Source organism: Carcharodon carcharias, chromosome 19 (genome assembly GCF_017639515.1).
Source record: "Carcharodon carcharias isolate sCarCar2 chromosome 19, sCarCar2.pri, whole genome shotgun sequence".
NCBI classification, from domain to species: Eukaryota; Metazoa; Chordata; class Chondrichthyes; order Lamniformes; family Lamnidae; genus Carcharodon; species Carcharodon carcharias.
The window spans coordinates 590,310-615,906 of record NC_054485.1 but is presented as its reverse complement, the minus strand read 5'-3'; the positions used below and the strand labels follow the sequence as shown (position 1 = coordinate 615,906).

General features: G+C 41.6%; 1 protein-coding gene across 4 annotated transcripts in view; it reads left to right on the top strand.

Annotated features, from left to right (window-relative positions):
• Positions 1–350: 350 nt before the first annotated feature.
• LOC121291697 (histone-binding protein RBBP4) overlaps positions 351–25,597 on the top strand; it is a 52,534-nt gene continuing 27,287 nt past the window's right edge. Inside the window, exons 1-7 of one of the 4 annotated variants that reach the window (XM_041213187.1) lie at positions 351–474; positions 1,984–2,124; positions 4,223–4,367; positions 9,630–9,775; positions 10,948–11,121; positions 14,329–14,444; positions 15,301–15,461. In XM_041213187.1, the coding sequence (XP_041069121.1) occupies positions 459–474; positions 1,984–2,124; positions 4,223–4,367; positions 9,630–9,775; positions 10,948–11,121; positions 14,329–14,444; positions 15,301–15,461 (899 nt within the window). In that variant the 5' untranslated portion in view covers positions 351–458. Of the gene's footprint in view, positions 475–1,983; positions 2,125–4,219; positions 4,368–9,629; positions 9,776–10,947; positions 11,122–14,328; positions 14,445–15,300; positions 15,462–25,597 lie in introns of all 4 variants that reach the window. The other 3 variants (XM_041213186.1, XM_041213188.1, XM_041213189.1) reach the window with 3 other exon arrangements.

Below are 25,597 nucleotides of genomic sequence, written 5' to 3'. Positions count from 1 at the left end.
GCCATTCAGCCTCACACTGGCCGGTTTCCACGGCTTGAAGAAGATTCGCGCCTTTATTGGCAGCTCGCCGGCGCCTCTGATTGGCGGTTGAGCATCCGGCCCTCTGATTGGAGAGCTGCGCAGTTGGCACCTCCCATTGGACGGCTGTGCGGACGACCACCTCTGATTGGGTGGTTGAGCAGCCGGCCCTCTGATTGGAGAGCTGCGCAGTTGGCACCTCCCATTGGACGGCTGTGCGGACGACCACCTCTGATTGGGTGGTTGAGCAGCCGGCCCTCTGATTGGAGGGCTGAGCAGGGGTCGTTCCGACTCCGGTTTGGCGCGCAAAAGGCGGGCGCATGCGCGGGGCTCGGGGGTTGACAAAGGCGGGAGGAGGAGGAGGAGGAGAGGAGGCGGCGGCGGGGAGTGGAGTCTCGGTCACCGGAGCAACAGGAAGCCGAACCCCCTGAGCCGCAACCATGACGGATAAAGAAGGTAATGGAGATGATGCGGCCTCGAGCACCACAAACCTCCATCTTGAACTGTATTTCACGTTGACGGGCGGACATGTTGTGGAATCGCGATTGTGGCCTTGTTCACAGCCTGAGCGGCCGGGCCGACCCCGGGCCTCCTCCCTCTTCCCCCCCCCCCACCCCACAACAAACACCGGGCCTCTTCTTTCCTCCCCCCCCCCCCCCCCCCCCCCCCCCGGGCCCCTCACCCCCTTTCTCCCCGCCCAACCCCCGGGCCCTCTCCCTCCCGGCTGCAGTTTATCTGCTGTGTCTGGTGGGGGGATTGTTAGGCCCCGGCTCCTCCCCCCCCCCCCCCCCCCCGGTTGTTTTGTATGGCGGATCAGCCTGTGAATTGGAGCCGCCTTTCGGGCTGTTCAGACCCCCCCCACATCTCTCTCCGGTTAATCTCACTGATTCCCGCTGCAATCAGACAGCGGCTTCTACCAATGGGCATTTCAGCGAGTGTGCGGAGGGTGAAGTTCCGTCAACTGCGGTCTCGTCTCAGCTGGTCCTGGATTATTGAAGCAGTTCTGTCTCTTGTCGCACGATTGTTGGCCGCACTGGAATTGATAACGTTCTGATTACACGGTTTTTTTTTATATAGTTTTAAAAAGCTTGTTGGTGAAAATCTTATTTGTGCCTTAGCCACCCCATGGGAACGATTTCTTTAATCAGCATTGCGACAGATTGTGCTTTCAAATTTGAATTTGTCTTTGGTTTATGATTTGACTCTTTTCACTTGTGGAAGTTTTGGCCTCGCAGATGTTTGGAAATGGGCATAAATTTGCCTTCTGGTAATGATCCAGTGCTTGGACCACCAGACTGGCTAATTAAATGAACGATTAAGAATTTAAAAAGTCAATTTAGAACTATGTAGCCCATTTGCTAGAATAGTACTTGAATGTTTTTATTATTGTATTTAAAACTAGCTCCAAGATTTATTTGCAGGTAGCTGTGTTGCTGATTTAAAAAGTAATGTGTGTTGTGTTTTAATACAAAAATAATTACAGAATGACTTGTATGAAGATTTAGAAATAAACATTTTCCCCTGGCAATCTGTCTTCCTCCTCATTTAGGAATGTGGGAAGTTGCTGTCAGTGTCCTTCTATTCAAACTATCAGTAGGTGCACTTGATAAATGTGGAAAGGAACACCATGCCTGCCAGCATTCTCGTTTCCTCATAGTCCAAATGATTTAGTTGAAACTGACATACTCACCCAGTTTCCCTCCTGATCCTCATTCCCAAAACTAAGAAGCCTGAGCACGGATAGTGGTCTTGAATGACAGTCAAATTCTTGTGCTCCAGTTCTAGATACTGGGCCTTAGTAACACTATATTTTAAGGGGATGTGAGAAAAGAATCAATTACACTGTAAATATATAATGTATGCAAGGTACTCTGTCCTGTATTTTATGTAAATTTGTATCCCTGTAAACTGCATGTACTATTGTCAGAATGTTCAGATTATTTTTCTTTAATTTTGCACCTCTAGCATCAGATGCCCATTATGATGTTACACCTGTGACGTCACACACCCACTGTTCTTCATTACTGACGGCCGCCTCACCTGTGCAGTCCACTCATCTCGACACGACGCCAGCCATTTGTCATGAATGGAAACGAGGAAAAAAAAGTACCTTGTATATATTATACAAAATAACGGATGGTCAGGAGATGAATTAGAGACGTGCATGGGATACACCATTAAATTTTGGCCTTGTATATTCATTAGTAGCTATAACATGAAGTGCTCACATTAGCCCCAATCCAATCAAAACCCAAATACACATCTGTAATTCACCTCATGCCATTGATTACTTGTTTTAACGTAAAATGTGGCAACTATGCAGCAAATGTACTTAAATGCTTTTCAATGTTTAAAATGAACTATGTTATACATCTCCCCTTAAAATTAAGTGTTTTATAAATTTGTCACATGGCCCTCTCCAATTTGACTTGCATAAGTGACTCGTGAACAAGAGCAAGGATAGTAGTTTTTAGATATACTATTTGCACAAAGACTCTGGGTTACAGGTGCTAGATAAGTCCTTTATCCTTTGAACAGATTCGTAAAGCTAGAGACAGTCATATGTTTGTTAATTCACATTATTGACAAAGTATTAATCAAATACTGATATGGTAGTGCACATTAGTCTCATATCTAATGTCCAAGTGTGTGGATTTTAATGAGAAATTGTGAAAATGGCTTCTCTAAGCCTCTTTAATACCAGGTCCTGAAGATACCAAATGGTCTTTTAAGTGAAGTCATGACATCTCTCTGTACCATTTTCTCTATGGTCGCCTTCCTGCTGGATGTAATGCTTTGATTTTTATGACCACCCAGTTGTTCAAAGTGCCAAACAGATGAGAAGCCCCTTGCCTGTTCACGAAATGCTGTTTCTCCCTGTTATTCCTTTTCCTGAGCAAATGCTTTGTTGTACCTTTGCATGCTCTTACCTTTTGTCTTTGCACTACCCCTTTTGTCATGAAATTCCTATTTTAAAAGCTTACATCTACCAATTTTAATTCTTTAAGCTCAATATTTATCCATCTAGCTTGTTTATTTATATATATGCCTATCTTTACAATATAATGCCCTTGGCCCTGAAATTTATCCTTTGCCAATATAATCAGCATTTCAGGGGAAGTGCAGACTTTTTGAGAACATTTTAAACCAACTCTGTCCACATTGCTGTTCAGAAACAGTAATGTAAAAAATATCAATATTTCAGCAAGGTTGTGGGTTCAACCATATACTGCATAATCGAAGCTGTCACTGAATTGTAGTATCGTACTAAGGGAGTGCTGCCCTTTTTAGAGAAGAAATTAAACTGCAGCCCAGTTAGACTTGAATGGATTAGATCCTGTGGTGGAGTAGTAACAGTCTCTTGAGACTTTCAGCCAATCAATTTAATTATGGGTGATTTGTACCTTGACTCTATCTACCTGCCTTTGAACATGTGACTTGACGAAAATCTTACCAATCTATGTTTTGAAATTTTCAACTGACCTAAAAAAATTGAGGGCTTGATACGGATCCCTTGGGGTCACCGCTAGTCACATCTGCCAATTGGAATAAATGGCTATTTTTACTATTCTCCCTTCTACCTCCTCATCAATTCCACAACTTTCAATATGTTGCCTCCAATTCCATGTGCTCTAATTTTTGAGACATCCCTATGAAACCTTATTGACTGCCTTCTGAAAGTTGATGTAAATATCATCCCTTATCTGACCCATCAGTTACCTTTGCAAAAAGTTCAACCAGATTTATTGGCCATGACCTGCCTATTACAAATCCATTTGATTTAAGTTTATTCTGGTTGACAACACTTTTGTTCAGTCCTTCCCTTGTTTCCTTGACCACATCACTAATACATCAGGATTGTACCCAAGCCCTACCCATGTTGCATTCTAAATTATTTGGTCAGTAGACCTTTTTAAATGCTGTTTTGTAGGTTATTAGTGACTCTTTCATGGCATATTGGAGATTTGTAATTAATTTGTAATGTGTGTTGATCTTAATGATAGGCATTCAAAATAATAATCTGAATAGAAACTTTTAACTTCGTTTTGTGACTGCTTTAATCACAAGTTTTTTTTTCTAAATGTAAAAATGCTACTGGCTGGTAGGAAATAAACTTGGACTCAGTGGTGAAATAGGAAAAACTTGAATAATTTTGTGTTGCATTTGTGTATACTGTTAATGACAAGTTGTGCATTTGCAGCAGCCTTTGATGATGCTGTGGAAGAACGTGTCATTAATGAAGAATACAAGATCTGGAAGAAAAATACTCCCTTCTTGTATGACCTGGTTATGACTCATGCTCTGGAATGGCCAAGTCTGACTGCCCAGTGGTTACCTGATGTTTCTAGGTATGGATGGAAGAAGGGTAATTGAAGTGAATGTCAGTATTATGTTTTGCTTACTAAACAAGGATGCCTGCAATAAGTGTGTAATTAGATTCCACTTCCAGCCGAAAGGATCTGGTAACATATGAAAGGTACCTAATTTTTCTTGTGACATGTAACTGAGAGTTTAAGGCTGGGAAAAGCTTTTTCTCAATCTAGGCAACCTATCCACAGCATTCCCTTGGTGTATTTTTAATAGCCCCTTGGTCCTATTTGTTGTCAAGAACCTATTATTCTTTAAAACACATGAAGATTCCTTATTCTGCCACTTGTGACAACAGGTTCCTCCAACATTTGCAAACGGAGGACAAAAGAAAAGAGAAATGTGCTTAAATTCTGTATACAGCCGAAAGCTTGCTTTGATCCAATTTGTCCAAACTCATCATATTAAACACTTCAATCAAATCCTTTTAGTCTTCACTTTTCAACAGAAGTAAAAACCCAGGATGATTAAACTTCTCCATTGTTCATGTCCTTAAGCTCTGCAGTCAACTGCGTAGCCCTTCTCTGTGCTCCTCCATAATACTATTCTATTTGAAATGGGGAGACCAGAAGTGCATGTAGAAATCCAGGTGTTCTATTAAGACCAATTAGAGTTTTAAAATTGCCTTTCTGAATTTACATATTATCCCTTGCTAGGCATCCAATATTCTGATTTGCTTTTTTTTTCGCATAAGAAAATAGGAACATAAGAAATCGAGTGGGAGTAGGCCATATGGTCCCTTGAGCCTGCTCCTACCATGCAATAAGATCATATCTGATCTGATCTTGGCCTTAACTCCCCTTTCTTGTTCCCGATAATCCTGACTCCCTATAGTTCAAAAATCTGTCTATCTCAGCCTGGAATAGTTTCAACGTCAGGCTGCACTGTTTCTTGGATAGAGAAATGCAAAAATTCACAAGGCTGTTAAGCAAAAATTCTTCCTTATTCCCATCTTAAATGGATGACCCCTTGATATGAAACTCTGTCCCTAGTTTTGGATTCCCCATGAGGAGGAACATGTGAATTAGGAGCAGAAATAGGTCACTCTGCCCCTCAAGCTTCCTCTGCCATTCAGCAAGGTCATGGCTGACCTGATTGTAACCTCAACTGCACATTCCCACCTAGCCCCGATAATCTTTCACCTCCTTGCAAATCAAGAATCTTATCTAGCTCTGCCTTATAAACATTCAAAGACTCTGCTTCCACTGCCTTTTGAGGAAGAAAGTTCCAAAGGCTCACTACGCTCTGAGGAAAAAAAAATTCTCCTTATCTTTGTCTTAAATGGGTGACCCCTTATTTTTAAACAGTTACCCTAGATTCTCCCACAAGATGAAACATCCTCTCTACATCTGCCCTGTCAAGAACCACCAGGATCTTATGTTTCAATCAAGTCGCCTCTTACTCTTCTAAACTCCACTGGATACAACCCTAGCGTGTCCAGCCTCTCCTCGTAAGACAACTCACCCATTCCAGGTATTAGCCTAGTAAATCTTCTTAACTGCTTCCACTGCGTTTACATCGTTCCTTAAGTGAGGATACCAATACTGTACACAGTACCCTAGATGTGGTCTCACTAATGCCCTGTATAACTGAAGCATAACCTCTCTACTTTTGTATTCAGTTCCCCTCGCAATAAATGATAACATTCTATTAGCTTTCCTAATCACTTACTGTACTTGCATACTAGCTTTTTGTGATTCATGCTGTAGGATACCCAGATCCCTCTGCATCTCAGAGCTCTGCAATCTCTCACCATTTAGATAATATACTTTTTTATTCTTCCTGCCAAAATAGATAATTTCACATTTTCCCACATTATAGAAAGAAAGGGTTGTCTCATATTATGATAGAAAATTAAGCTGATACTCATTAGAGTTTAGAAGAATGAGGTGATCTTATTGAAACATATCAAAAGTCTGAGGGGACTTGACAGGGTAGATGCTAAATGTTCCAGGAGTGTGACTTTGAACAGTAGTACTGAGAGTTAGGTTAGGGTTTACTTGACTCATTCCTGGGATGGAGGGCTGAACAGGTAGAGCCTGTACCCATTGGAATTTAGAAGACTCAGAGGTGATCTTATTAAACATATAAGATCCTGAGGGGACTTTAATATCACGAGGATATTTCCTCTTGTGGGGGAGATTAAAACTAGGGGATACAGTTTAAGAGTAAGAGATTTTCCTTTTAAGACAGATGAGGAGAAATCTTGTTTGAGAGTCATTAGTCTGTGGAATTCTCAGGAACGGAAAAGCAGGAGTAGACTATTTGACCCGTTGAGTTTGCTCTGCCATTCCCCTGCACTGATCCTTGCATTACCCCGAGTGAGTGCCTGCCATTCTGACTCATTCCTCAGGGCAATACCTTGACCACTCAGCGTCCATCTGCCTGGTTTAAATTTCAAACAATGCTTGGCAGTTAACTGTCAGTCACCAACACTCATGCATTCTCCATGACAATGTCTCTGCCAGTCAGAGCCCACTTGCCAACCAATCAGCCCACTCTTCTCATACAGTATAAATTGTTGTTTTCCCCCTTATATTGGTGGTATTGCGAAGTGTCCTGATGAGTGCAAGACTTCATGTCTCTTTTGTTTCACCAGTATTCAAGTTTTGTATTGGCAAACAACTATTCATTTATATCGATTATGAATATCTGCGGCCCCAGCACTGATCCTTGTGTTGCCCCACTAGTAAATGCCTGCCACTCTGAGAATGACCTGTTTATTCCTACTCTCTGTTTTCTGTTTGTTAACCAATTCTCAGTCCATACCAGTATATTACCCCAATCCCATGTGCTCTAACTTTGTTTACTAACCTGTGTGGGACCTTATCAAGACCCTTCTTCCCCAGAAAGCAGTGGAGGCTGGGTCATTGAATTTATTCAAGACTGAGTTGGATTTTTGATAGACAAGGGAGGCAGACAGGAAAGTGGAATTGAGACCACAACCAGATCAGCCATGATCTTATTGAATGGCGGAGCAGGCTCGAAGGACCCAATGGCTCCTGCTCCTTAATCCTCTGTTTGCTATGTTTGCCACCTTTCACATTGTCATTTTTAGTGGGAAAATTCCTCTTTGCACTGTGTACATGTGCTGTGTTTTCCTTGTGATTTCACTTTGCAGCCCATATCCATTTCTTGTCATTCCTCAGTCGGTCTTTATGGAGCTGTTCCTTCCCTGAACTTTTAAGTTTTTTATATGTTTGCTCTTAACTCCTCATGCTTTTCACAACTTTGCTGGATGCTAAACTTCACCAGAATGATACCAGGTCTATGCTGAGGACATATTACATAAACTTGGCTAGGTGTTTAAGATGATTAATGAACTTGATAAGAGTAGATGGAGGAAAGACATTTTCCTCGTAGGGGAATCCAGAACAAGGGGGCATAATCTTAAAATTAGAGCTCAGTTGATCAGTGGCGATGTGTGACGTGCTTCCTATCAAGGGTATTGGAAATCTCTTTCCCTAAAAAGCTGGGCTGGGTGCTTCAATTGAAAATTTCAAAACTGAATAACAGATTATTTATTAGGTAAGGGTTATGGGATCAAGGTAGGTAGATAGAAGTAGGGTACAGATCAATTATGATCTAATTGCAAAGCAGAAAGGGCTGAAAGCTGCTTGTCCTAATTTTATTCCTGTGTTACTCTAATATTCTGTCCGTGTACTATCTCAAGGAAAAATTCCTTTTGTATCTGAAGAACTATCCCTTTGATACTGTCCTGTTTTCCTTCCAGCATTTGTTCCAATTTTACTATTCCCATATGCACTCATATCCTTAAAACCAGCATCATAATAGAAAATGCTGGAAATACTCAGCAAGCCTGGCAGCATCTGGAAAGTTAAACAGAGTTAGTGTTTTAGTTCTGTGACCTTTCATCAGAACTCTGAGTATTTCTAGCATTTTCTGTTTTCATTTCAGATTTCCAGCATTTGCGGTATTTTGCTTGTGTGCTTAAAATTTATCTTTTGGTTCCATGGTGCTTTCTTTCGCGTGAGGCTGAGTAAGTGGGTTCTGTACGCGGACCCACTTGTAGTCACCTGGAAAAAGCAGAATCTGGTAAGGAAGTTGTTTTTTTTTTTTTTGCCCCTCAAATCAAAATACTATTACCAAACAGGAAGTCCTTTCTTAATGTCGTCCCGCACAACATTGTTTCATGTTAACATTGCTCTCCAATAGAATCCTGCATTTGCATTGCTGCTGTTCCATTTGCATGTTTGTGTCACTGTATGCCTGGATGTTTTCATGTAACTCCCACATCCAACCTACGAGAGCTGGCTTTTGGGCAACCTTGAGAGTGGGTAATGAGCCTCAGACCGACAGTTTTGCATAATGCCACATTTTCCAGGAATCAATCAATGACATTAAGCAAGGACTTCTGTAACTTAACCCAGACCTGACTGTTTTGCAGCTCCAGTTCTTGCATTCGCTGCCATGACATCTATTTAAGGTATTTTTTTTTGTTTTGCGCAGTTAGTATGAGAATTGCAGTTTGTCTCCACATTTAAGAAAGGATATCCTTGCATTGGAGGCAGTGCAGCCAAGGTGCACGGTGAGGGGGTTGTCCTGTGATGAGAGGCTAAGTAAATTGGGCTTATATTCTCTGGAGTTTAGAAGAATGAGAGGCAACCTTATTGAAACCTACAAAAGCCTGAAGGGGCTTGGTAGGGTAGATGCTGAGATTGTTTCTGCTGGTTGGGAGTCCAAAACATGAGGGCAGTCTCAGGATAAGGGACTGATCATTTAGGACTGAGATGTGAAGAAATTACTTCACTCCAAAAGGGCTGTGAAGTTTTGGAATTCTGTACCCTAGAGGGTTGAATGAGCAAAGGGGTGAAAGATTTATCTGGGCGGGAATGTGGAGTTGAGGCTACAAACAGATCACCCATGATCTTATTGAATGATGAAGCAGGCTTGAGAGGCCGAGTCCTGCTCCTAATTCATATGCTCATATGTGTGAATACACTTAAGGTTAGGATAGAAATATTTGTGGTGTCTCAGCATTAAAGGATATGGGGAGTGGGCAGGAAAATGGAGTTGAAGCCCAAGACCAGCTATGATTACATTGAATGGTGGAGCAGACTTGATGGGCCATATGGTCTACTCCTACTTCTTGTGTTCTTGAGTATTGTATCTTGTTGAAAAGGAGTAGATATAGTGCAGGTCCACCTGCAGTGTCCTTTAGTGTTTTGTTTTGAAGGCAAAATGATGAATAATCTAGTAACATAATACTTAATGATCTGCAGACCCGAGGGGAAGGACTACAGTGTTCACAGGCTGGTGCTGGGAACCCATACATCTGATGAGCAAAACCATCTGGTCATAGCCAGTGTTCAACTACCAAATGATGATGCACAGTTTGATGCTTCACATTATGACAGTGAGAAGGGAGGTAAGAGTCTTTTCTTCGAAGTGCGTAGTGTTTTGTGGCTTGTATAGGTAGGTGGTCTAACAGGTGGTAGACAAGCAAAATATTCTTCTAGTTTGCTGCTCAAGTTTACAAACCTACACAGTCCTGGAATTAGGCTGTCTCTCAGAGCGAGGCAATGTTTGCAGATGTGTGACTTTCACATTTGCTCTCTTTTTTCATATCACTTAGACTTTCAAAGCCTAATTGTCTTCCTAATTGATGCGCAGCAAGTTGTACGGATCTCTCCCTCCCCCCCCCCCCAATTTTATCATATTTGGAATGTAGTTTCACAGTGGCACTCACTATCTTACTAAGTGGTTCAGCTCGTATCCACAAACATGCTCTGGATAACCAAGATTACTTGATTGTACTGAGGTATCCCGGTACTATGTGTGCTTTTAGGAGGTTGGTGGGAGTAAAAGAAAGAACTTGCAAATAAAGTCATGACATGCTAGTTTCAAGCACAGCAGATCCTTTTCCCTCCATTTCAGGATACTATTGAAAGCTTCTTTGTCTTTTGTAGTCTATTATAGCATGCTGGTACAGTTCAAGACTCTGGGAAGGAGGCATCATTTTGTTTGTGTAAGCTTTTAATTTTCACTGGATGCGGGTGTCACTGGCTAGGCCAGCATTTATTTCCATCCCCAATTGCCCCTGAGAAGGTAATGGTGAGCTGCCTTGAACCGCTGCAGGCCATGTGTAGTAGGTTTGTGGACATGAGCTGAACCACTTAGTAAAATAGTGAGTGCCAGTATGTGAAACCACAATCCAAGTATGATAATATTATTGGGGGAGGGGGTGATCCGTACAACTTGTTGGGAGTTCCAGGATTTTGACCCAGTGACTGTGTAGGAATGGCGATGTAGTTCCAAGTCGGGATGGTGTATGGCTTGGAGGGGAACTTGCAGGTGATGTTGTTCCTATGCATCTGTTGCCCTTGTCCTTCTAGTGGTAGAGGTCATGGGTTTGGAAGGTGCTGTCAATTCCTCATTAATTCTGAGTTTGAACTTCTAACAGCAAAAATAAATACGTGACATATGTCTTCGTCAGTTTTAAATCCGTCAGTTTGCTTTGTTAAACAGATTATCATTGAAGCTATTTTTTTGTGGACTACGGAACATCGTGTTTATGTTCATCAATTGTTTCTGTTGCAGAATTTGGTGGATTTGGTTCTGTTAGTGGAAAAATAGAGATTGAAATAAAAATAAACCATGAAGGGGAAGTAAATCGTGCCCGCTATATGCCTCAGAATCCTTGTATTATTGCTACAAAGACGCCCTCCAGTGATGTGTTGGTTTTTGATTATACCAAACATCCGTCCAAACCAGGTGAGCAGTGTTAACTTTGAATCAAGAGGTGGGGAGATGATACATATTAATTAGCTCCTCTTTCTTGCGTTCATGTTAAATCTTGTAAATTTTATTTTTGCTAATACCATCCTTGTGAAAGAGGGGGGGGGGTGTTCTAACTCCCTAGAATAACATAACATAATTCATCTATGAAGCAGAATATTGCCAACTTTGCTTCTTACCTAATAAGTAGTGTGTTTTTTCAAATGACTACAAGTTGAACTGGCAGGACGACAGTTAATAGTCCTGTTCCTCATAAGGAGCTAAATGGACAGTTCTCATAATCTAGCAAATTTGAAACAATCGGCAGGAAAATCACAGATTCATGACTCAAACCACTTTGATATGACAAATTAAGTAAAATCTTAATAAAATTCTCAAATCATCCAAAAAATGCTTGAAATACCAATGATTCAAAATTTTCTATTTTATGAACCTTTTTTCATTTAAAATTATAATGAAACACTTTTGTCAATGTTTAGAGTCAACCCAGTTATGGCATAGAAGGAGGCCATTTGTCCAACCAAGTTAATGCCAGCTCCCCACAGAGCAGTCTGTTCACTCCCCTTTTCAATTCCCATAGCCCTGCAGGTTTATCTCCTTCAAGTGCCCATCCAGTTTGCTCCTGAAATCATTGATTGTTTCCACTTCCACCAGCCTCGTGGGCCGAGTGTTCCAGGTCATTATCACACGCAGTTTTTAAATTTAAAAAAAAGTCCTCCCCTCAATCCTTCCTGCATCTCTTTCCTGAAACCTTAAATGTGTCCCCGTGTCCTTGTACTATCAGCTGATAGGCTTAGATAAGGTATACATGGCAAAACTCTCCCTATCTTAATCTTGTATACTTCTATCAAATCTCTCCTCATTCTTCTTTGCTCGAAGGAGAACAGCCCCAGCCTTTCCAGCCTGGGCTTGTCACTTAAAAACCCCCACCCCTGGAATCATTCTGTTACATATCTACTCTCTTAAGATGTTGACTAGAACTGAACACAATAGTCTAGTTGTAGCCTAACCAGAGATTTATATAGAGTCAGCACAACTTCCCTGCTTCTGCCTCTAGTTATGACACCCAAGATCCCATATGCTTGGCTAACCACACTCTAATATACCCTGCCATCGTCAAAGATTGGTTCGCATGCATCCCCAGGTCCCCCTGATCCCGCAATACTCTTTAGAACTGTGCCAGTAAGCCTGTATTGCCTTTGCCTATCCCTATCCCTTCTATAAAAATGCATCACCTCACACTTCTCTTGTATTAAATTCCATCTGTCTGCCTATCCTGATAGCCTGTCTGTCTGTTGGAGGCAATTCGTATCATCCTCACTTGCCACTCTTCCAAATTTGGTATTGTTGGCAAATTTTGAAATTTGGCTCTGTATTTCAAGATCAAGTCATTAATATATAGCAAAAAAAGGCAATACTGTTAGCACTGACCTTTGGGAAAACACCGCTGCAGTCTGAAAAACAACCATCTACCACAACTCACTGTTATCTATCCTTAAGCCAGTTTTTTTAATCCAATTGGATACTGGCCCTCATTCCATGTTTCTCAATTTCATTACTAAGCCTTTTATGTACTTTGTCAAATGCTTTCTTAAAACTAATTTAGACAACATCCACCACATTCCCTTCATCAACCTGTTATTTCAAGGAAAAATTCACCGTGTTTAAACTATTAATTTAAATGCAAACCTCAATCTGCTCTGTGTTTATACACTTATCCACTTACTGTTATAATAACCTCGATTTAAATATTTTTTATTTCTCAACTTCTAATTTGAACGAATACCAAAAGTTGAGAGAGAAAAAAGAATACTCACAACCAGTCACTTACCTTCTTCGCTGTGATGTCACACTTTGATTTTCTTTAGAACAAAGCTGATTGGCTCTGAATGTACAGGCCGCCTCTCCTGTCTCGCGCTGCCGCCTCTCCTGTCTCGCGCTGCCGCCTCTCCTGTCTCGCGCTGCCGCCTCTCCTGTCTCGCGCTGCCGCCTCTCCTGTCTCGCGCTGCCGCCTCTCCTGTCTCGCGCTGCCGCCTCTCCTGTCTCGCGCTGCCGCCTCTCCTGTCTCGCGCTGCCGCCTCTCCTGTCTCGCGCTGCCGCCTCTCCTGTCTCGCGCTGCCGCCTCTCCTGTCTCTCCGTTCTTAACATTAGACATAAATATATTTTCATACCTGACTTCTATGTTGAGAATAGGAATGGCTTAGTGATGAGCATTTTCTGATTTTTGAATTGAATAACAGGGAGCAATTTACAGGATTGACTCTCAAAGGTATCTGCTAAATCCAGGAACTGACATTAATGACTTTTAGACTAGCTTTCTCCAGAAGAAAAGTAAATAGCTTCCTTTGAAGTAAACAAAGCACGTTCAACCTTTTTAAATCTATTTTGCAGGGCAGCTGCTGTTCTTATGTTACAGCATTGACGCTATTCCCTCAACTGTCTCTTCCTCTGTCTTCCTGACCTTTGGTATACTGAGCATCTTTGACCCCCTTTTCATTGTCATTGCCATTTGGTGATATCACCTGTAAACCATGGGGTCATCTTCCACTGGTATACCGATACCCAGCTTTCCCTTTCCTCCTCCCCTTTTGCTGTCACAGCTGTTGCAAAATCCAGCTACCTATCTTGCATTTTAAGAATTTCATCCTAATATTGCCTAAAAGTACTGTTACACTTCCATTCTTAATTTCACCATCTTACCCTGACTTCTGTTTTAGACTATATCTAAACGTACGGAACCTTGGCTTATAGCTGAGCCTTGGGCCCAATTTCCTTTCCCATATTTGATTAGCTGTTAAGATCAGGTTCATCAGAATGTTTTATGTATTCAGCTCCTGGCTAACCAGCAAACTGACCATTTAGTTGCTGAAGTTTCTGCTCATAGCCAGGAATATTTCCAAAAATCTTGATGTTGCTCCAATATAATTAAAGAAAAGACCTCTGAAACCATATTTAAAAATCCAACTTTGCTCTGATCCCCAAACCTGGATAACTGTTTAACCTCTTGCAGATATTTAAACTCCAGTGTTAATGAAGGTTTCAACAAGCTCTTTATTTAAATAATCTAAAAGCTCTTTAGTACTCTGCTTACTGACTAATTCACCAAGAATCATATGTTGTGAAAAAGTTCTGTCTGGTTTATTTCGATAAAAGTGGAGGAATGATTCCTTTACAACTACACAGATCCCTCCGGTGAATGCAATCCAGATCTTCGGTTACGTGGGCACCAGAAGGAAGGCTATGGGCTCTCATGGAATCCCAATCTCAGTGGCCATCTACTTAGTGCTTCAGATGATCATGTGAGCATTGTCTTGTCACTTATATGTTGTGGATTAGAGAAAGCAAAAAATCATCTTGAACTAACAGTATAGCTTCATATAACTTGTCACTTTTTAAATAATTCCTATGAAAATTATGTTGGCCCTTTTTATCGTTCAGTTGGACAGTTCATAGAGTTACTCCATGTAAACTGAGGGCGTGTCATCATGTAAGCAGAGAAGCTGGTGGTTCCATATTTACTGATTATATTAATCTTGATTCATAAGCATGAGTGCTTTTATCTTTGCAGCTAATAATTTTCAGTTTGTTTTGGAGATAGCAACACTGGTCACTATGTACTTGATGTTTGTGGTGGTCATTTTATACTTGTTTTAAAAGCAGTATACCATTGATATAAAATAGCCAATCAAAATGCTGGTGATGATGTATGTTTTTGAGCAATCAGTCCATTTAATTTAGGATGCCGTGATAATTTCACTTGGTTACAAACAGATTTTCTTGAAACTGGTTCGTTTGCTGCTTTGGAACAGTAGCACTTTAAAAGAGGCATGCACTTAATACACATTGGTTATGAATAAATATGTATCCAACTTTTAAAAATTAGTAGAGCAAACTGCAAGCAAGATTTCTTATCGTGTATTTTGAAGTGAATTGTGAACATTTCTGCACAGAATTCATGTTTTTATTAATGTCAGTTACATATTGCCCTTTTTTTTACTGGAATTTGTTTTCTGGGTTAAAATGTGACATGCAAATAATTTTCAACATTAATGGGATAAATTGGCACATCTGTACAGCAGAAATCAATACTCACCCAAGTACAAGGTAACATGCATGTTGTAGAAATGATCCGTAATTGTTTTTCCTTCTCCCCAGACCATCTGCTTATGGGATATCAGTGCTGTACCTAAAGAAGGCAAAGTAGTTGATGCAAAAACTATCTTTACTGGTCATACAGCAGTAGTGGAAGATGTGTCATGGCACTTACTGCATGAGTCTCTGTTTGGTTCGGTGGCAGATGATCAGAAACTAATGATGTAAGTTAATGAATTTTTCCTGGTCATCTAAATAAAACTTCCAGAGAACAAAAGGCAAATAACTGCAGATAATGGAAATCTGAAATGGAAACAAACTGCTCGCAACATTAAGGTGTAGCATCATCTGCAGAGAAAAAGTAAGGCTAGCCTTTTGGGTCCGTGAGCCACTTAAGTGAAATGGGGAGAGAAGAGTTAGTGACTAGTTGGAAGCCAAGAGATGATTAATAACAGTATAAACAAATTTGACACCAAGTATGGTTGAAAACTAAACCTTTCGTGTTCATGTGCAACCACATATTTGACACGGTCTAAACATCTGAGTCTAAGCCCCAAGAAATAAATGTAGCTATACCATTTTTTTCCCTCCTAACTAACTAAAAATGTCACCATCATGGGACATTTTGTCCTTGTTCCTTCTACAAATTGTGAAAGAAAGCTGAAGGTCATTATAAATCTTTAGCTGTGCACACTGCCCATGTACTTTGCTTCCTTACTATGGCTTGACAAGTTTCTTGTAAACAAGCACTCTGCAGAAATGAGTGATTTCCTGTCAAAACACCTGATACTAACTTGGGCCCATTGTTCCGTTACCTATATCAAGACTTATCTTGACTATCTTCTTTCACAAGGTTCTTAATTCGTTCCTGAGATGTGAAAGTTGCTGGCTGATAAGGCCAGCATTTTTTGCCCATCCATAATTGCCCCATAGGTAATACTGAGCATCATCTTGAGCTGTTGCAGTCTGTGATATAGGTACATCTGCAGTGCTGTTAGGAAGAGGTTCTAGGATTTTGACCCAGTGACTGTAGGAATGGCGATGTGGTTCCAAGTCAAGATGGTATGTGGCTTGGAGAGGAACTTGCAGGTGGTGGTGCTGCCATACATCTGCTGCCCTTGTCCTTCGAGGTGGTAAGAGGTTGTGGGCTTGGAAGGTGTTGTTGAACACCTTTGTGAATTGCTGCAGTGCATCTTGAAGATGGTACACACTGCCACTGTGTTGGAAAGAGCAATAAGATGGTGGGCAGGGTGCTGATTGAATGAGCTGCTTTATCCTGGATGGTATTGAATTTCTTGTGTTGTTTGAAGCTACACTCATCCAAGCAAGTGTAGAGTATTCCATCACATCCCTGACTTGTGCTTTGTAGGTGATGGACAGGCTTTGTGGAGTTGGGAGGTGAGTCACTCACTGCAGAATTCCCAGCTTCTAACCATCTCTTGTAGCCACAGTATTTATATGGCTAGTCCAGTTCAGTTTCTGGTCAAAGGTAACCCCAAGCTGTTGATGGTGGGGGATTCAGCAAGTTTCTCTTGTTGGATGTGATCATTGCCTGACACTTGTGTAGCATGAATGTTACTTGCCACTTATCAGTCCAAACCTGTATGTTGTCCAGGTCTTGCAAATGTGGACATGAACTTCTTCAGTATTGGAGGAGTCACAAATAATACTACTGTGCAAAAGTCCCCACTTCTGACCTTTAAGATGGAGGGAAGGTCATTGATGAAGCAGCTGAAGAGGTTGGATCTATGACACCACCCTGAGAAACTCCTGTGGTGATGTCCTGGGGCTCATATGATTGGCCACCAACACCCACGAGCATCATTCTTTTGCGTTTGCTATGACTTCAACCTGTGGAGAGTTTTCCCCCAATTCCCATTGACTTTAATTTTGCTAGGGTTCCTTGATATCAAGGGAAGTCACTCTCTCCTCCCCTCTTAAGTTCAGCTCTTTTGTCCATGTTTGGACCAAGGCTGTAATGAGGTCTGGTGCTGTGGCCACAGTGGAACCCAAACTGAGCATCAGTGATTGCTGTGTAAGGGCTGCTTGATAACATCAATGACACCTTCTGACAGCATTTTACTGCCCCTTCACTTTAAATTCAAACAGCAGTTTGCTGGTTTGAATTTGTCTTGCTTTTTGTGGACTGGACATACCTTGGCAATTTTCCACATTGTTAGGTAAATGCCACTGTTGTTATACTAAAACAACTTGATTATGGGCATGGCTGGTTCTGGAGCATAAGTCTTCGGTACTAGGATGTTGTAGTATCCAGTGCCTTCACGCGTTTCTTGACATGATGTGGAGCGGAGTGAATTGAATTGGCTGAAGACCAACATTTATGATGCTGGGAACCTCAGGAGGAGGCAAAGATAGATCATCCACTTGTCATTGCTGGCTGAAGCTGATTGGGCAAGGCTGAAGCATTTGCAATGTGCTGGGCCTCCCCTTTGAGAATGGGGATGCTTCTGGGGCCGCATCCTCCAGTTAGCTGTTTAATTGTCAAACACCATGACCAGATGTGGCAGGATTGCAGAGTTTTGATCTGATCCGTTGGTTGTAAGATCGCTTGGCTCTATCGAATACATGTTGCTTGAACGTCAAGGGGAGATCATTAGATTCTCTGTTGTTGGAGATGATCATTGCTGGAACTTGTGTGATGTGAATATTACTTGCCACTTATCAGCCCAAACCTGAATGCGCAAGACTTTCTGCATGTGCTGACTGCTTCATTATTTGAGGACAAAAACAGATTTACCTGGAAAAACTCAGCAGGTCTGGCAGCATCGGCGGAGAAGAAAAGAGTTGACGTTTCGAGTCCTCATGACCCTTCAACAGAACTGAGTGAATATTAGGAGAGGGGTGAAATATAAGCTGGTTTAAGGTCGTGGGGGGGGGCGGTGGTGTGGTTGTAGGGACAAGCAAGCAGTGATAGGAGCAGATAATCAAAAGATGTCACAGACAAAGGAACAGAGAGGTGTTGAAGGTAGTGATATTATCTAAACGAATGTGCTAATTAAGAATGGATGGCAGGGCACTCAAGTTACAGCTCTAGTGGGGGTGGGATGGAATGACTAGCAGGGCATACAAGATTTAAAAATGATGGAAATAGGTGGGAAGAGAAAAATCTATATAAATTATTGGAAAAAACAAAAAGGAAGGGGGAAGAAACGGAAAGGGAGTGGGGATGGAGGAGGGAGTTCAAGATCTAAAGTTGTTGAATTCAGTATTCAGTCCGGAAGGCTGTAAAGTGCCTAGTCGGAAGATGAGGTGCTGTTCCTCCAGTTTGCGTTGGGCTTCACTGGAACAATGCAGCAAGCCAAGGACAGACGTGGGCAAGAGAGCAGGGTGGAGTGTTAAAATGGCAAGCGACAGGGAGGTTTGGGTCTTTCTTGCAGACAGACCGCAGGTGTTCTGCAAAGTCGCTTGCAGAACACCTGCGGTCTGTCCGCAAGAAAGACCCAAACCTCCCTGTCGCTTGCCATTTTAACACTCCACCCTGCTCTCTTGCCCACATGTCTGTCCTTGGCTTGCTGCATTGCTCCAGTGAAGCCCAACGCAAACTGGAGGAACAGCACCTCATCTTCCGACTAGGCACTTTACAGCCTTCCGGACTGAATACTGAAATCAACAACTTTAGATCTTGAACTCCCTCCTCCATCCCCACTCCCTTTCCGTTTCTTCCCCCTTCCTTTTTGTTTTTTCCAATAATTTATATAGATTTTTCACTTCCCACCTATTTCCATCATTTTTAAATCTTGTATGCCCTGCTAGTCTTTCCATCCCACCCCCACTAGAGCTGTACCTTGTGCCCTGCCATCCATTCTTAATTAGCACATTCGTTTAGATAATATCACCACCTTCAACACCTTTGTTCCTTTGTCTGTGACATCTTTTGATTATCTGCTCCTATCACTGCTTGCTTGTCCCTACAACCACACCACCCCCCACCCTACTTCTCTCCCCCCACACCCCCACCCCACCATCTTAAACCAGCTTATATTTCACCCCTCTCCTAATATTCATTCAGTTCTGTTGAAGGGTCATGAGGACCCGAAACGTCAACTCTTCTCCGCCGATGCTGCTAGACCTGCTGAGTTTTTCCAGGTAATTCTGTTTTTGTTTTGGATTTCCAGCATCCGCAGTTTTTTGTTTTTATCATTATTTGAGGAGTTGTGAACGGCACTGACCACTGCAATTATCAGCGGACATCACCGTTTGACGTTTTTTTTTAAATGCAAGGCTAATTTATTTGACTTTGATCTAGAGTCTGTAACTGGGCTGGAGTTTATTAACATCAGCAGAAACATACTCTAGTGAATATACTTCAGACAAGAATATCATTAGGAACTAAATCCAAGCCGAGCAGTTACTTGTGAACTCGCTGGTGTGACAACAGATGGGATGACTGAGTGAATCCCTCTCCACGCTTGGAGCAGATGAATGGTCTCTCCCCAGTGTGAACAAGACACTGCCCTGAGGAACTCTTGCAGTGATATATTGATAGTGTTGTCAACTGGTACATCCTGTGCCTTAGCACAAAACAACCAATGCAGATATATTAAATCCTAAAGTATTCTGGGAATGAAAAATGTAATTCCTCCTTTCTAGCTACAATACAAGCTCACAAATTAATAGACAGTGACCGTGATTATGATATTATCCTACATATACAGTACGTAAGTAGGGTGTCTTGTAGTTTCCCCTCCGAGTGAAGAAATTACATTCTGCTCTATCACTTATTCAACAGCTCTACTATTAATAATTGTTCATTGGACGTTTGAGCTTCTTGCTAACCTTCAAATACACCAAATATGAATCAGGAATGCCCCAATTACCACCATCTGGATGATGAGCGTAAGACAATAGACAACAGCCTTGCCCAATGTGTTTCTCCTGCGTTGTACCCAATTGGCCACCAGGAATGAGCTCCCAATGTTTGTAACCTTCTTTGTATCATTTGTAATTAATTTAGCATGTTCAAATTTTTTTTTTGTACTTTTGAGTTGACCATTTAAGTACGTACTGGTTTTATTGCAAAATCTACAGCCATCTGCAGTGTTACCTCTGATTTTTTTCCCGTCCATTTGTGGGATGAATTTTATGTGCACCAATGTCACGGTGATGTGTGCCCCCAGTAGAAACAAAAAAGTATATATAATATATACTTTTGAAAGTTATCATAGGTAGGAAGAAAGTATCTCACCCCTCGCCTTTGACAGTGACATGCTTGTCCACAAATTACTAGATTGCTGAATTCAATTTTAAATTTACCACGATAGCCTGTGAACTCATGACCTAATAGGATTTAAGTTCAGCACCATAACCACTACGCCACCATACATGAAAGAGACACTTGTTTAGTTTTTATATTGTAGCTTGTATCTCTGTCATTTGACAGAAGAAAAGTTGAATTGATAGTGATGGCGCAAGACAAAGACCCTTTGTTTCAATTTGATAAGCTGAAAATGAGCTAATGATGTAAAATGCAACTTCTATGTTTTCAGCTTGTGTTTCCTTTAAAGCTACTTTGAATAGTGAGGAAAATAGCCCAGTTATCTCTTTACATAAAACATAAATCAGGCAGAAGTGAAATGTCTCTGTGAATTTGGAGAGGGGTTGGTTCTTCTGACTATAAGGGCGAAGGTCAGAGAAACATAGGGCTGGATTTTCCGGCCTCATCTGCTGCCAGGCTCATCCAGTCCTACTGAAAGTCAGTGGACTTTTGGCTGGGCCACTGAATTTCCCACCATGATGAGGCCATAAAATCCCAAAAGGCCATAGTGCCCGTGTAATGTAAGTGAACATTGAAGTGGAAATGATATCTGGGAACTGGGGAAGAGTTATTTGTGGCAAAGAGAGAATGACTGACTGTTGGCATCATTTTTGAGGAAGTATTGGCCCTCATTCCACCTAGTTTTTTTAGATTAAAAATCTATGAATTGTGAAGTAATAAACCGGTTCACCATTTTTAAAGTAAATGGCCTCTCAACGCATACAGAAGTGAATTGGGGAGAAAGAGTTCTGATATTTATAAGTATGTACATTTTAAAATGTTCCATGACAGAATCTCACAAGAATCTTTGGATTATTATTTGGAGATCTGGGCTCGGAACCCAGAACTTTTCATAAACTCCCTAGAAACACTCTTAATATGTCGAATGTCTTTGGGATCATTCCTCCTTTAAATCTACAAAAGTAGCTGCAGCAGAATGACTAGATCAGTGGTATTAACTGGCCCACAAATCCCCTGACTGTTAATAGCTTACTAACTCTTAGCTTTCTCTTAATGACATGCTAACTCTTTCAGCTTGCCAACTCCAGCTCACCACCTCTCACAACTCTTTTTTGCCCCCCGCCCTGCTTGCCACTTCATAGTGAGCAGAAGGGCCAGGGAGGCAAGTGGGCTGCAGGAAAGACAATTGCTGGTATAGCTTCAGCTCCAGGAACTGACAAGTGAATTTCAGCTGTTAATTCCTCCTGATTAATTATGTTGTGGGGGAGTCTTATAAGTTCCTTGCTTGTGGGCTAGAGTGGCAGTAAATCTCATTCGTTCATCAGGATGTGCATGGCTATAATTAAGTTCACTGCACTTGATGGGCTATTGCACAGTCACGCAGCTCAGATGGAACACTGCTTAACTGTAAGGCTGAGTCTGAAGGGTAATAGTTACTTGTGTACCTAGTAGATCTTGGCTAGCTAGTGTTTTATCACCCATATAATTGATCTTGGCTTTTGTTGGTGTAAGGCAAAATGTTATATAACATTTGTATGGCTCGGTGGTTAACACTGTATCTCCCTCACTATGAAGATGTATTTCTTTAAGTTCTCTTGATCAACCTGTTTAGGGATCCTTCATCCGGGGTGAAACCACATACTGATAATGAACTCTACAGATCACAGCTTCATAGGCAGGCTCCACTTATCTTGAAATAACAATGGGTACCTGAGGCTGTCTCCTTTATTCCCTATAGCTATCATTCTTGCCTGCCTGTTTATACAAGCCTTATAATTATTTGGCCACTGATTATATCATTTTGCCAACATTTATGTCAATTAATGACTTTTCTTCCCAATTTGCATTGTAAAATCATGTACCATTTCTGTTGGGTGATTAAATTTTACTTATGTGGGACTCAGTTAGCTAGATGATTGGAGTGTGGTGCATAATGATGCCAATGTCGCAGGTTCAATCCTCAAGAGGCTGTAGTAGTTTGTGGAGGCCTGCCTTGCTCCTTGCTTGATGCAGTGTAGTACCCCTCAAGCTATACAATCACTTGTCTGTCTAATAGAGAAATGCCTATGGTCTGTTGTGAACCACAGCTGAATACCCAGAATTATACAAATTGGGAAATAAAACAATAGGAAAATTCCCAAATCTTAAATTACTACCAGTCCATTTATTTCATCCTTTTCATTGTCTCTAGACGTTTTATTGGACCAGGATGAATCGATTTAGTTTTTTTTAAATCATTGGGATCTTGCCTTTGTCCTCTTTGACATGAGTCCATAGTTCAAACAATACCACAGTTGATGCGTTAATTTATTTACCTTCATGTTATTGCCAGAAATATGAAACATTTAAGTTTTGGTTGTATTGTTCAGCCAGATAAATATCAACTAATTTGAACTTTCAATTGCCTTTAGTAAGAGAAAAATACAGGTACTCTCTCATTGAATCCGAGGAAAATTATAAAACACAAGGCCAATCAGTCTGTCAAGCTCATGTTAGCGCTCTGCAAAAACAACTCTACTAGTCCCACTTTCCCACCCTTTCTCTGTAGCCCAGCAACTTTTATCTCTTAAGCGCTTATGCAATTCCCTTGACCCCTCTCCTCCGTGATTTTGAAAACTTTCATCAAATCTCAACCTTCAAAGGAGAACAACCCTAGTTTCTCCAATCCATCCATGGAACTAAAGACTCTCCTCTAGAACCATTATTCTTGTACCCCAAAATAGACAATAATCTAGTTGAGATCAAAAGTGTTTTATAAAGGTTCACTTTACTTCCTTGCTTTTGTACTCTGCCTTTTTATAAAGCTCAGGATCTCCAATACCTTTAACCACTTTCTCAACTTGCCCTGCCATTTTCAATGATTACGCATATATACATCTAGAGGTCTCTGTTTCTGCACTCACTTTAGAATTGTACCCATGAAATTATATTGCCTCTCCTCATTCTTCAACCAAAATACATTACTTCTCACTTTTGTTAAATTTCATCTGCCATGTATCCATCCCCTGCACTAGCCTATCACCATCCTCCTCAAGTCACAATACCTAAGTTTTTTATGTCATCTACAAATTTTGAAATTGTGCCCTGCACACCCAAGTCTAGGCAATTAATATAGATCAAGAAAAGCAGTGGTCCTAATAGTGACTGTTACTCACAGTAAGGAAGGATGAGTCCAAGCTAGTCTTTCACCTCAAGCTGGTTTATTCTCAAGACAGCTCTGCAGTGTAGTAGACTCTCCCAGTCCCTTCCACAATGGAGTATTACTGCTGTATCCATTTATAGGTGAACCAATGCCCATCACCTGTTTTAAACAAGCAGTTGTCTTAATGTAATTGCCATATAACGTAGTTGCCAGTCAACAAGAAAATTCTTGTTGGACCTTGACAAGATACATTGACGGATTGCCCTCTTTCTTTTAAATTAATGTCTTTGAAAAAGTCTAGAATGTTCTTTTTGAATCAAACAGAAGGAAATAAAGTCACTTCCACTTTTTTATTCATTCATGGGATGTGGGCTTTGCTGGCTGGGTCAGCATTTATTGCCCATCCCTACTGGCCCTTGAGAATGTGGTGGTGAGCTGCCTTTTGAACCGCTGCAGTCCATGTGGTGTAGGTACACCCACAGTGCTGTTAGGGAGGGAGTTCCAGGATTTTGACCCAGCGACAGTGAAGGAACGCTGATATATTTCCAAGTCAGGATGGTGAGTGACTTGGAGGGGAACTTCCAGGTGCTGGTGTTCTATCCATCTGCTGCCCTTGTCCTTCTAGCGGTTAGTGGTTATGGGTTTGGAAGGTGCTGTCCCTTAGGAGGAGTGCATCTTAGAGATGGTACACACTGCTGCTATTGTGTGTCAGCAGTGGAGGGAATAAATGCTTGTGGATATGGTGCCAATCAAGCAAGCTGCTTTGCCTTGGACGGTGTCAAGCTTTGAGTGTTGTGGGAGCTGCACTCATCCAGACAAGTGGGGAGTATTCCATCACAATCCTGACTTGTGCCTTGTGGACAGGCTTTGAGGGGTCAGGAGGCGGATTATTTATTGTAGGATTCCTAGGCTCTGACCCGCTCATCCAGTTCAGTTTCTGGTCAGTGGTAACCCCCAGGATGTTGATAGTGGGGGAATTCAGCAATGGTAATGCCATTGAATGTCAAGAAGCAATGGTTAGATTCTCAAAGATAAAAGCAAAAAACTGCAGATGCTGGAAATCCAAAATAAAAACAAAAATACCTGGAAAAACTCAGCAGGTCTGACAGCATCTGCAGAGAAGAACACAGTTAACGTTTCGAGTCTGTATGACTCTTCAACAGAACTAAGGAAAAATAGAAAAGAGGTGAAATATAAGCTGGTTTAAGGGGGGTGGGATAAGTAGAGCTGGATAGAGGGCCAGTGATAGGTGGAGATAACCAAAAGATGTCATAGACAAAAGGACAAAGAGGTGTTGAAGCTGGGCACCTCTTTGTCCTTTTGTCTATGACATCTTTTGGTTATCTCTACTTATCACTGGCCCTCTATCCAGCTCTTTCCCACCCCCAAACCAGCTTATATTTCACCTCTTTTCTATTTTTCCTTAGTTCTGTTGGAGTCATACGGACTCGAAGCGTTAACTGTGTTCTCTATGCAGACTCAGAGACATGCTGAGTATTTCCAGGTATTTTTGTGTATGGTTAGATTCTCTTGTTGTAGATGGTCGTTGCCTGGCACTAGTGTGGTGCCAATGTTACTTGCCACTTGTCAGCCCAAGCCAGGATATTGTCCAGGGCTTGCTGCATTTGGACATGGAGTGCTTCAGTATCTGAGGAGTCAGGAATGGTAATGGTGCTGAACGTTAATCATCAGCGAACATCCTCACTTCTGACCTTATGATGGAAGGAAGGTCATTGATGAAGCAGCTGAAGATGTTTGGGCCAAGGACACTACCTTGCAAAACTCCTGCAGAGATGACCAGAGCTGAGATAACTGACCTCCAACAATCACAACCATCTTCCTTTTGTGTTAGGTGTGACTCCAACCAGTGGAGAGTTTTCCCCCCGATTCCCATTGACTCCAGTTTTGCTGGGGCTCCTTGATGCCACACTCAGTCAAATGTGGCCTTGATGTCAAGGGCAGTCACACTCACCTCACCTCGA